The sequence below is a fragment of the Arvicanthis niloticus genome, chromosome 20, assembly GCF_011762505.2.
Source record: "Arvicanthis niloticus isolate mArvNil1 chromosome 20, mArvNil1.pat.X, whole genome shotgun sequence".
Lineage (NCBI taxonomy): Eukaryota > Metazoa > Chordata > Mammalia > Rodentia > Muridae > Arvicanthis > Arvicanthis niloticus.
Window position 1 is genome coordinate 24,002,505 of NC_047677.1, and position 11,693 is coordinate 24,014,197.

The 11,693-nt window shown below is 38.2% G+C and overlaps 1 protein-coding gene across 10 annotated transcripts in view; it reads left to right on the forward strand.

Annotated features, from left to right (window-relative positions):
* Positions 1–11,355, forward strand: part of Lims1 (LIM zinc finger domain containing 1) — a 110,800-nt gene extending 99,445 nt beyond the window's left edge. For 3 of the 10 annotated variants that reach the window (XM_034524013.2, XM_034524008.2, XM_034524006.3), the window contains exons 7-11: positions 108–200; positions 2,326–2,374; positions 4,551–4,626; positions 4,801–4,989; positions 8,059–8,194. In XM_034524013.2, coding sequence (XP_034379904.1) covers positions 108–200; positions 2,326–2,374; positions 4,551–4,626; positions 4,801–4,948 — 366 coding nt within the window. In that variant the 3' untranslated portion in view covers positions 4,949–4,989; positions 8,059–8,194. Of the gene's footprint in view, positions 1–107; positions 201–2,325; positions 2,375–4,550; positions 4,627–4,800; positions 4,990–8,058 lie in introns of all 10 variants that reach the window. The other 7 variants (XM_076916957.1, XM_076916956.1, XM_034524012.2 and 4 more) reach the window with 4 other exon arrangements.
* Positions 11,356–11,693: the final 338 nt, after the last annotated feature.

The window sequence follows — 11,693 nt, forward strand, 5'->3', positions numbered from 1 at the left end:
GTTATTAATTACTATCTTCTCTAAGAATTTATTAACTTTGAGGTTACTTTGTCAGATAAATCAAATTACAGTATCTCAAAAAATAATCAATTCATTTTTTTTTCCAGCATTTTGTTTGTGCCAAATGTGAAAAACCGTTTCTTGGACATCGCCATTATGAAAGGAAGGGCCTGGCTTATTGCGAAACTCACTATAATCAGGTACTGATTCTCCTTACTAGATATGTGACAGATAAAAAAGAAAATCCATCAGTGTCTCAGCTGTAGAGAAAGCTCCTAGAAAATGTGCATTGGTCTACAGAGATGTATTTTAAATCTTTGAGTCTCAGAATATTCACAAAATAATGTACAAACAATATCTATATAGCTACCTTTACCTGTAATCTCCCTTTGTCTCCTCTGGGTGCATTTGATTTTACTGTATATAAAGATTAATATATATATATATCTTTTATGTACAAACATGTATGTACATTTAAATGTCCATAGTTTTATGTTGTTTTGAGGTTTTTTTTTTTAAATTTTTTGTGTATGAGTGTTTACCTGGATGTATGTCTGTGAACTGCATGTGTGCAGTGCCTGTAGGGGCCAGAAGAGGGCATTGGATCCCCTGGGATTGAAGTTAAAGGTGTTTGTGAGCTGCTATGTGGGTGCTGGGGATTGAACCTGGATCCTCTGGAAGAGCAGCCATTGTTCTTAACTACTGAGCCACCTCTGCAGCCCATGCATAGTTGTTTGTTTGTTTGTTTGTTTGTTGGGTTTTTGTTTTGTTTTGGGTTTGGGTTTTGGTTTTTACAAGGTGAGGGCTTCTTTTTTTTGTTGTTTGGTTTCGGTTTTTGGGTTGGTGGGTGGGTGGTTAATTGGTTGGTTTTTGGTTTTTCAAGATAGGGTTTCTCAGAATAGTCCTGTCTTGGAACTAGATCTGTAGACCAGGCTGGCCTCAAACTCAGCCTGCTTCTGCCTCCCAAGTGCTGGAATTAAAGGCATGCGCGCGCTACTACCGCCCAGCTTATGCATAGATTTTTTTTTTTTTACTTTTTTAGCTCTTTGAAAACTTTGTACAATATGTTTTGGTCGTATTCAATCCTACCTCCTCTAACTCTTCCCAGATTTACCCTACCTTCCTATACCCTGCCTTCTTAGAACCCCACTTTCATGTCTTGTGTTTTTTACATAACCCATCAACTCCACTTTGTGCCCCCCATTTCCGGCTGTGTGTGTGGCTCTACACTGGAGAACGATCAACTCACCAGGAGCTACACTCTTAAAGACAGTGGCCTTTCCTTCCCCCAGCCCTTAGCTGTCCCTATATAGTTCCTCAGTTAGGACTTTTAACCATAAGCATCTGATGCAGTCGTCTTCCTTTACCCCAAATGTTCAATGTATATTTCCAAGAATACAGAGCTGTCTTCTATATCACAGTTATCAGTATTGGTATAGTAATTTCATTATTCTAGTTTTGTCATTTAGGCATTTACTTATCTATCTAGAGACAAGGTTTCTCTGTATTAGTACAGCAGCTTCCCAAGTTCTGGGACATGCTACCACCCAGCCCAGTAATGTTGGTATAGTACTTCTTTTTTTCCTGCTCTAACTAAGATCAGAGTCAGTATTGTTCTATTTCTTTGGCCTCCTCAAATATGGAACATGTTCAGTCTCCTTGGTAAATCCTTTTCCTTTGGGCTCTTCTAATGGTTCTCCACCATTATTTTGAGTTTGTGGGTTCTTGGCTAGAACACTGAACAGAGAGTAGTATGTCTTCCTCGGTGCCTGTCCTCTGTGTTCATTGCTGTTCCACTGGTGCCGACCTAGGCCTGGTGTTGGCTATGTCTGCACTGGGAGTTACTGCCCCCATATCCAATAAACAACCTGTGAACAGTCACTTTCTGACTACATAAATGTCCTCCTCATCACTTTCTCCTTGCATTTAGTAGCATTTAATTTTCTCCTTGCATTTAATGCTGCCTGCTCTGGGTGGAAACGGGAGTTCCCCAGTGTAGTGCCCGCCCTGCTCAGTTGCCCTCAGCACTCTGCTTGAATAGCTGCCATCCTCCCTTCCTGGGCATAGGCTTCTTTTGTATGTTTTGTTATTTTGGTGCTCAAATTGTCACAGGAAAGATATGTTTAAGTGAAGAAAACTGACAGAGTTTCATTGTAACTAATCAATTACTAATTTTCTTTAGGAAGAAAAAATTCTCAAATTTAGGTGCTAGCTACTTGTTTTTTAGTGGTAAACAGAATGGAAATCATATAAATATTTATTGTTAAAAACTTAATTCCAACCCAGCTTGAGCCTTCACCACTTGTTTCTTGTCTTCATTCTCAGCTATTTGGTGATGTTTGTTTCCATTGCAACCGTGTCATAGAAGGTGACGGTATGTATCTGTGGGTGGATGGGACCACTTTGTCATAAAAACAATGGTGTGAAAATGAAAAGAAGGTAATTGCTCCTGTGGCTTATAGTGTGGGCATTGTCGGTTGCTTTCCTCTTGGCATGCTTCTCCAGAACTGTACAGCAGCGAGATGGGCGACCAAAGCAGCACAGCTGCTGTCAGCTCTACAGAGTTGCTAGGACTTACTGTGTAGGCAAACCAGGCAGGACAGATTGGCTGGAACACAGAGGAAGCAGCTGTGTTGGCTCATGGTCACAAACCAGTCCAGCCAGAAATTTCCTAACAAAGTTCTAAACAACCGTGTTTGCTGCATGGTTTCTGGTTCTCAGCAGATGTCACCTAATCAGGAAATGAAAGGTTAGTTCAGGATCGTCATTAGTGCACTGTAGTCAGGTTAACTCCTCCCTGCTGGAGACACTGTCCTGTAAAGGACAAAGGAAGTTATGTGCTTATTGTCAACTTTGAAAGAAACACCTCTTTAAGTCAGATAAATTAAACTTGGGAGTTTAAAATTTTTTATGAAATGCATATTGCTTCAGGGGTCTTCAGGCCTTGTTAGAAAAGCTCATCTGAGCAATGACACAGACAGACAGGTTGTCTACTGTCCCATGCTGCTGAGAGAGGATAGGATTTTAGTGTCTCTAATTTGTAAGTAAAGAAAAATTAAGTTAGCGTAATGAGGACCAGAGTTCTATCCTTAGCACCATGGAAATGCAGTGCTACATGCCTCTAATTCCTGTGTTTGGAAGTAGAAAGGAGCTTCCTCAGACCAAGCCACTGACTACATTTAGTGTATTGGCTACCTCTTGAGTTCAACTGGGAGACGATTCCTCCATTAATAAGATGGAGAGTGAGCCAAGAAAACTCCATGCCAGCCTCTGACTTCTCTTCATATATACACACATGCGTGTGTACCTACACATGCACAAAGATGTGAAAAAAAAAAATGAAAGAAAAAGAAAAGGAAATAGTCTTGCTTAAATTGAAACCTACCTTTCTAATAATGTGAAAAAAAGCCAGGCATTCAGGAGACAGACACAAGGGATCTCTATGAGTTTGGGACTAGCCTGGTCTATATATAGTGAGTTCCAGGCTAGCTAAAAGCTACATTGTAAGACCCTGCCTCAAAAAACAAACAACCAAGTGAAAAAATAGCCATAATAAAAAGTGAGTTGGTTAGAAGCACACAAATAACATCAAGTTTCGGGGCTACAGTTTTGCAAGGAAAAAACAAAAAACCTTTCTTACTGAAGACCCCCCCAAACTCGGGAGACCCGTACTCAAGTCTCAGGAAATCACGGCCACCCAAAAAATGCAAGACACGTACCTGGATGCAATCAGCAGAGGTTTATTAGGGAGAGTTGGCTAGCCAAGGTCAATTCGGTCCACTCACGCAGGAGTTGAATTGACAAAGCCAGTCAGTCTGAGAAGGGTTTTTAAAGGGGGAAACCACAAACCTGGAGAGTGAGGAGGGGGTGAAAGGTTGCTAAGGAAATATAACAATAAAAATAGCGGAGAATTCCAGAGGAATGCAACCAAAGTGAATCAGGGTCATGTGGAAAACACTCTATTCTCAGAATGTAGTCTTGCCCTGTCACTTGTCCTGTCATCCTGGTTACTAGCTTCCCAGCCCCACCTAGATGACTTGCATCTTTTTGTGGTCAGGAATGTGTCTTCCTGCTTTGGGCCTTCTGCACCCACAGGTAGGTTCTCTTCCCTGAGGCTTGAGGAATCTTCCTCTGACTCAGGGATAATGTCCTCCTCCCAGAATGTATCCCAGGGCAGTGAAGGCCTGAAATCTTAAATTCAGTTCCGCTTTCTGGAACCTGCATTCTTTTGCTCAGGTCTAGGGTTAAAGAAAAAGCCTGTATATATTTTATAAAACAGTCTTTATAATTTTCACTCTACACTTACCAGCATGATGATGCACATACGTAGTTCCAGAATCAATGAGGCTACAGCAGGAAGACCAGGAGTTGAGTCCACTCAGGGCTACACGTGAGGACTCTGTCTCAAAAGGAAAGGAACCTCTCCGGAAAGAAGGCTTGAGCCCCCATAGGTGCCTGGGGAACAGCCATCTTTGTTCTTCAGGGTTGGAAACCGAAGCCCCTCTTCCACAGTGAAATGCTCCCATGTGATCAGATCTCTTTCCCCACAGTGGTATCTGCCCTCAACAAGGCCTGGTGTGTGAGCTGCTTTGCCTGTTCCACCTGCAATACCAAACTGACACTCAAGTAAGTACTTGGTCTAGTCCATTGTCATTACTAAAGCTAGAAGGCTTTAGATGCCATTTAGAATCTAAAAGGGGAAGTGATTGATTCCTGTCTCTTTTTTATCTTGAGTCCTTCTGAAAGTAACTGTTCTTCTTTAATTGTTCCTGTTCTGTCCCTTCTTTGTTCTACTCAAAGGGATAAGTTTGTTGAAATTGATCTAAAGCCAGTCTGCAAATACTGTTATGAGAAAATGCCAGAAGAGTTTAAGAGGCGACTTGCCAAACGGGAGAGAGAAGCAAAGGATAAGGACAAGCAGAGAAAGAGAAAGCCAGTGTGTCTGTAAACGTTCTTTTCCCTCCACACCATTCTCATTGATTCTCTGTGGTTAGTCTCTTAGGATGCCTTTCTTTTCTGCTTGTCTTTTGTTGTTCTTTCTTCTTAATGCATGTTTTTGTGGCCATCAGAGGTCGAAGTACTTGTCCTATGTAGATTGGTTCTTTTGTCTTTTACAAGTATAAAGCTTAATGAGACCCATGCTTACCAAAGGCTTGTATGTGCATACCTGCCTCAGCTCAGCTTCTCTGTCACAGTGTGGCAGTGAGACACCTTTTCTCTACAACCTTTAAATAGTAGTGGGAACAGGTTTAAAGTATTCATGGCTATTAACTGCTGCTGCTCTTTGGTTTCTTTGCCTAAAATCATTTAACTGAGGGAGTGAGTGTTGGATGTTATTAGAACCACATGTGTTCTCAGTGCTTAATTCTCTTAGCATGTCCTCTACTGAGCAAAGCCGTCTCGATCACATAGCAAACCTGGCCCCTGCAGTGCTTGTGCGTGCTTGTGCATGCTTGCTCCCTGCTGCTTGTAAATTCATTTCCTTGAGTTTCCAGACTCTTACTCTTGTTTTGTATGGGATATACTTCAGTCTTGGACATTCTGTTGAATTACTGACATGATTATTTCATGTTTTTCCTCATGGTATTTTTAAACTCTAAATTTTGTTTAATTTTCTTATTTCCTTTTGCTGAAGAATAAAAGGCAAATATAAACTTCAAACAAGAGAACTAGGCTCTCTAACGCAGGAATCATATATTTTAAGCTTTTGCTACCAAAAATAGCTTATGTTCTAAGAAAACGTTGGGAAAATATTTATAGTTACAGAATACATGTGGTTCTAAAAACATTCAGCACCCAGAATTCCTCAGTTAAATGATTTTTTAGGCAAAGAAACCAAAGACCAGCAACAGCTGATAGATATAAAAGTACTTTTAAACTGTTCCTACTGCTATTTAAACATCGCAGAGAAAAGGTGTCTAGGCCACACTGTGAAGGGAAAACTGAGCTGAACCTGCATGTGAGACAGGCCTGTGCATGCAAGCCTCTTAGCATCATTTAAACCAAACTGCCAGGCAAGTATTTGATTTGCCAATTGGCAACATGTAACATTTCAATCAGCATTAGTTTCTTTGTAAAAAAAAAAAAAAAAAAAAAAAAAAAGACAAATGGAAAGCCAGGCTCATTCATGTCATAATAGTATAAAAAGTATTTGTAAATAAGTGGGTAGGAATTATTCTTGTTATTAACATTGTTCTTTAAAATCACCTCAGTGCTGGATGTGATAGTATATACTTTTAATCTAGTATTCAGGAAGCAGAGGCAGGCAGATCTCTATGAGTTCAAGGCCAGACTACACAGAGCGTTGTAGGCTAGCCAGAGCTACATAGTAAGAAGCTATCTCAAAAAGAAAAAGAAAAAGAAAAGAGAAACAAAAAGACCTCCAAACAATTATTGTTATTCATAACAGTGTATCACTAGGCTTATTCTACAAATACTGTTAAGTATAACTTCACAGCAAATGGACAGGTTATAAAGTTACATACTCACAGAGCCTGGGATTCAGCAGTACTAAGCGCCTGCAGTTAGCTGCTCTGAGTCCATTAGAGACAGAGACCACCTAAGAGTTGTTTTCTCCAGAGCTATTTATAAGTGAATTGATACTATGTGTTCTTCTAGCTTTAAAAGAGGAGTTATGTTCTTAAGGACTATTTATAAGGGTTGTACCATTTCATTACCTTAGTGTTCAAGAATGATAACCCAGCTTTTTTGTCCCAATAGCTAAAATAACCTATTATGATTTAAGCTCTTTTTTTTTTTTTTTTAACAATTTCAGGTAGTTTTTTTTAAATTAGGAAAGAAAAGGAAAATCATTTGTACAGGGAAAGATGAAACATTATAGTTGCCTAATTTAAAATACTAAATACAGCCGGGCAGTGGTGGCGCACACCTTTAATCCCAGCACTTGGGAGGCAGAGGCAGGTGGATTTATGAGTTCGAGGCCAGCCTGGTCTACAGAGTGAGCTCCAGGACAGCCAGGGCTACACAGAGAAACCCTGTCTCGAAAAACCAAAAAAAAAAAAAAAAAAAAACTAAATACATAGTAAGATCCTTTTACTTTTACCTTTTAAAAACAAACAAACAAAAAAAAAAAACAAACAAAAAAAAAAAGTTACTCACATAATAAAAACCATTTCTTTGTGGGGCATGGTGACTTTAATCCCAGCATGTGGGAGGCACAGGCAAGAGTATCTGTTAGTTCAAGGCAGCCTGATCTACAAAGCAAGTTCAGGACAGCCAGAAGATTCCAGAGTAAGACTGTCTCAACAAACCAGGGGGTAAGAGGCACTGAGAAGAAGAAAGCATTGCCTGATGCTTTAAAGCTTGATTGACTTTATTTGGAATGAAGAGAAAGCCCAGTGGTTAAGAGCGAAGAGAAGGCCTAGTGGTTAAAAGTGAAGAGAAGGCCCAGTGGTTAAGAGTGAAGAGAAGGCCCAGTGGTTAAGAGTGAAGAGAAGGCCCAGTGGTTAAGAGTATTTGCTGCTCTTTCTGAGGACCCAGGTTCAATTCTAAGCACACATATGCTGCAGCTGCCTCAAATTCCACTCCCAGAGGGTACAGCATCCTCTTCTCACCTCCACGAGTACCAAGTAATACACAGACACACATGCAGGCAAAATACTCATACATAAAAAGAAATAAATCTAAAAAAAAATAAAATTTGATTAACTTTACCTAAATTATATCTACATTAGATTTCCTGGAACACTGAGTAAGATTTAATACACATCACATGTTCTAAATGTAGGCATATAGAAACATATAAGCATATTTTCAACTGATGCCAGTTACTCTTTACATTTATTATAATAAGAATTACATTTATTATAATAAATTATTACAAATAATAATTTATATAAATAATAATAATTTATTATAATTAGAATTACAGTTCTTTCCTGACACGTACATAGAGATTTTTTATTTTTGTTTCATTGTGTCTTCATTTATATGTCCTTTCATGAATTTATGTCACTTTATCATATGTGTGTGTATATTGTGCATGTGTGTGCTGGAACATATCCACTAACTTCCTGTTTTATATATAATTACCCTTAGGAATAAATTTGTGGAGTTTGACATGAAGCCAGTCTGTAAGAAGTGCTACGAGAAATTTCCTTTGGAGCTGAAGAAAAGACTTAAGAAACTATCTGAGACCTTAGGAAGGAAATAACTTTTGGTGTCTTTTTTCTCTCTCTTCTAATCAATATTACTTAACTGGATCGACCCTGATCCACCCTTGCTTAAAACTATATCAAAGCATTAGAGAAAATGGTTTTCTTCATTTCCCTTTTCTCACTTAAAACGAAAGAAAATGTTTATTTCTATATAAAACACAGGTAAAATCAGGACTTTCATTTCTTTAGCCATATTAGTCTGTAGGCATTTTAAGTATATAACCAAAAAACAAAGAAACAAAAATGTTAAAGGGTAGTTTTAATTAAGCCGCCCAAAATATGAATTTAACTCTTCAGAATTAAACACCCGCCCTATGGACCAACAGAAGCACTTGCTGCCAAACCTAGTGGACTAAGGTGAACCCTTAAGAAAGTGTCTGGGTCCATGTGGGTCATGTGGAACGAGAACTCACTCCCACAAGTTGTCCTCTAAGCTCCACAGACTGCCGTGGTGCATGTGCACTAACACACAGTTAAAACATAATGATCAACCGCTGTTCCAAAGAGTCAGCTTTCACATGACTCACATTTTAAAGGACTCCAAGCTTTGCTTTCCTTTATATAAGAAAATCATTTCCCATTCCTATACTGGGAACTATATAGGGAAGATAAACTACCAACCCAATTCCTATGTAGTCATGTGTTTATCCAGTTAGCATTGTCAAAGGAACATGCATATTAGTAAGAAGTAAAAACATTTCAGAATGACTTGATTCTTTAATAAATCACTACACTTAGTTTTCTATTTCATTCTCCTTATAAATTTTTTCTTCATAAAATTACTTAACATACTTGTAGCTACTAATGTGTCTTTTATGTTTTTGAGCAAAACAAAAAAAATACCAGTTATCTGGAAAATAACTGCATGTATTGTGACATTGGGGAAATGAAGCATTTTAAAAATATGTTACACAATTATGCTTCTATACTTAATGTAAGATACATAGTATTCAAATGGGACATGAAATGCACTCTGCTGCAGCTCGGAATGTATTGCTTTCAAACGTGAGCATGAGCCAGGTGTGGTGGCACTAGGCTTCAATCCCAGTGCTCTGAAGGCAGAGGCAGGCAGGCCTCTGAGTCCTAGGTCAACCAGGGCTGCATATTAAAACTTTGTTTCAGAAAGAATGACTGTATTTCATATTACCTTTGTGCTAATATCTATGCTTTATACATAATCTAACTTGCCTTGCCTTAGAAAACTGCATCCTATAATCAGGAATTCTAGATATTTCCTATAATACCAAAATAAGTATTTTGACTGAGATTCATTAATTTAGAATTACTCACCACTGATAAAAACTTTAAAAATTCTTTTCTCAGGAAGCCAATGAAAGTTAATTCCCATCCTCTTATTAGAACTATGCTGATGTATTCAAACATTTTAATGAACCCTTTTTCATTTCAGATGTCATAACTGGGTTTTATGTACTATAAAGTAGTAAAACAGTATAAATGATACTTTTAGATTGAAAGAGGGTAGTAAGAGTATCATCTTTAAAAATCAGTGAGTTCTATTTTATAAAAATTTTCATCTTGAAATGTCCAGACCATTCATTTTGTATAAACTCAATATGCAAAAGTATGAACATTTTAAATTTTTTCTCTGCTGCTAACATGTTGCCTTCTTTTTCTCAGTCGCCAAGATATATTTCATAAACATTGCTAGATATGGTGACTCACATTGTAGTCTCAGCACTTGGGAGGCTGAGGCAGAAAGATTGCCATGAGTTGGAGACAAATCCTAGGTTACAGTGTGAGATGCTATCCCCCAAAATATCCCCACAAACAAACACTAGTGTATTGTTTTGCCATAAAGAATATCTCAGGAACTTAGGAAAACGCTCAGTCATTAATGGACTCACACCAGCCTTAGGACCTGAGTTTGAACTTGGAGGCAAGCAGATCCCTGGATTTACGAGGTAGCCAACTCAGCCTAACTAGTGAGTCCCACATCCAAGGGGGAAATCCTGTATCAAAAAAAAGTAAGGTGGATGGCTCCTGAGGAAAGACAGCCAAGATTGATATCTGGCCTACACACACACACACACACACACACACACACACACACACACACACGTGCACATTCAGAAATAACAGATGGACACACACACACAGGCTATCTCAGGATGTTGTTACTCTGCCATTAAAAGTTTGTAATCATGAATTTTTAGAGTACTTGGTTATGCACATTATGGAATACATTTCTGTTTTTATATAACTAACTTATAACCAATCATTTTATTTCCTAATGTTCTTTCGGAATGAATTATAAGTGATTAGAAATAGACATGTTTTGTGTTTGCTTAGCATTTTAAATTTTCCTTGCTTTTGACAATAAGAACCAAAATTTCTTCAGTGTGCCTTTATGAGCTAAGAATAACTAGCAGTGATTACCTTAAAAGTATTTATGAACTATTTTACATGCATTTAGACAAATAGAATTTGTAGTCTAGGGTCTTGATGCTAAGCTCTTACATACGTCACTGAAAGTATGGAGCAAAAAAGCAGGCATTCCCTTGCTTACTCCGTCACTTTAGAGGTGTGTGGCCTGCGCCTGACTGCCTTTGCTTACGAGACACCGCTTAGCCAGAGTCCTCACTGCTGTCTTTGCTCACTTCTCTCAGACAGGAATATTCCAGGAGGTTTGATCTCATAGTTATATAGTAATTCATCTAGAGATGGTGCTTTTCATTGTGGGGTGTATCATGAGAGCCCTTAGTGTGGAAGAAGAGAGAGGTCTAATGGGGCCAAGACAAAGACTGCATCTAGTTCCTACTAGTTGTGGGGTTTTACTGGCTGCTGGCATTTGTCAGTGAACATCTCTGTTTTAGTTTCTGTAAACAATCTAAAATAATTCATTGTGCTTATGAAATTTCTAAGTGCCCTTTTTGTCCTTAGTTAACCTAATGTAACATGGAAAATGGATACACAAAAAAATATTTTTTTGTGTCATGTTCAAAGCCTTATTAACACTTTGCCTGAAATAGGTCATTTGCCTCATCCATTTGCCAAAGCAGCCGATTCCAAGTTAAGGAAACTTTGATGTAGGCTGACAATATTCTTGTATTTTATTTTAGATTATAAGCTTATTAGCAAGAAATTATATCAATAATTGTGCTTTTTATGTAGCAACCATTGCTGTATACTTTTAATAAATATTCATAATTATTCAAAATGTGTTATGTTTCATTTAGTTTGACCTATCTTTGAAAATTCAAATATTCATTTAGTATAATATGTTAGAAGCATTCATATATGTAAATAAATGAAAATGGCCTGGATATTGGATACAAGCCAAGTTTTAGCACCTTTTATATTAACTTTTTCTGGGGCAATGTCAATAAATGTCTACTCATCCCAGATAGAGAACCATAGCTTGCTGATGTGGTGATTTTATTGGACTAATTTCCAGGAGTTTGGGCGAAGGCTACTTACAGGAATGTGGATAACTTTAAAACTGCTGCATCATAGAAAAGCTGCATCACCTCAGCATTGGGACAACCCCAAAGCTGC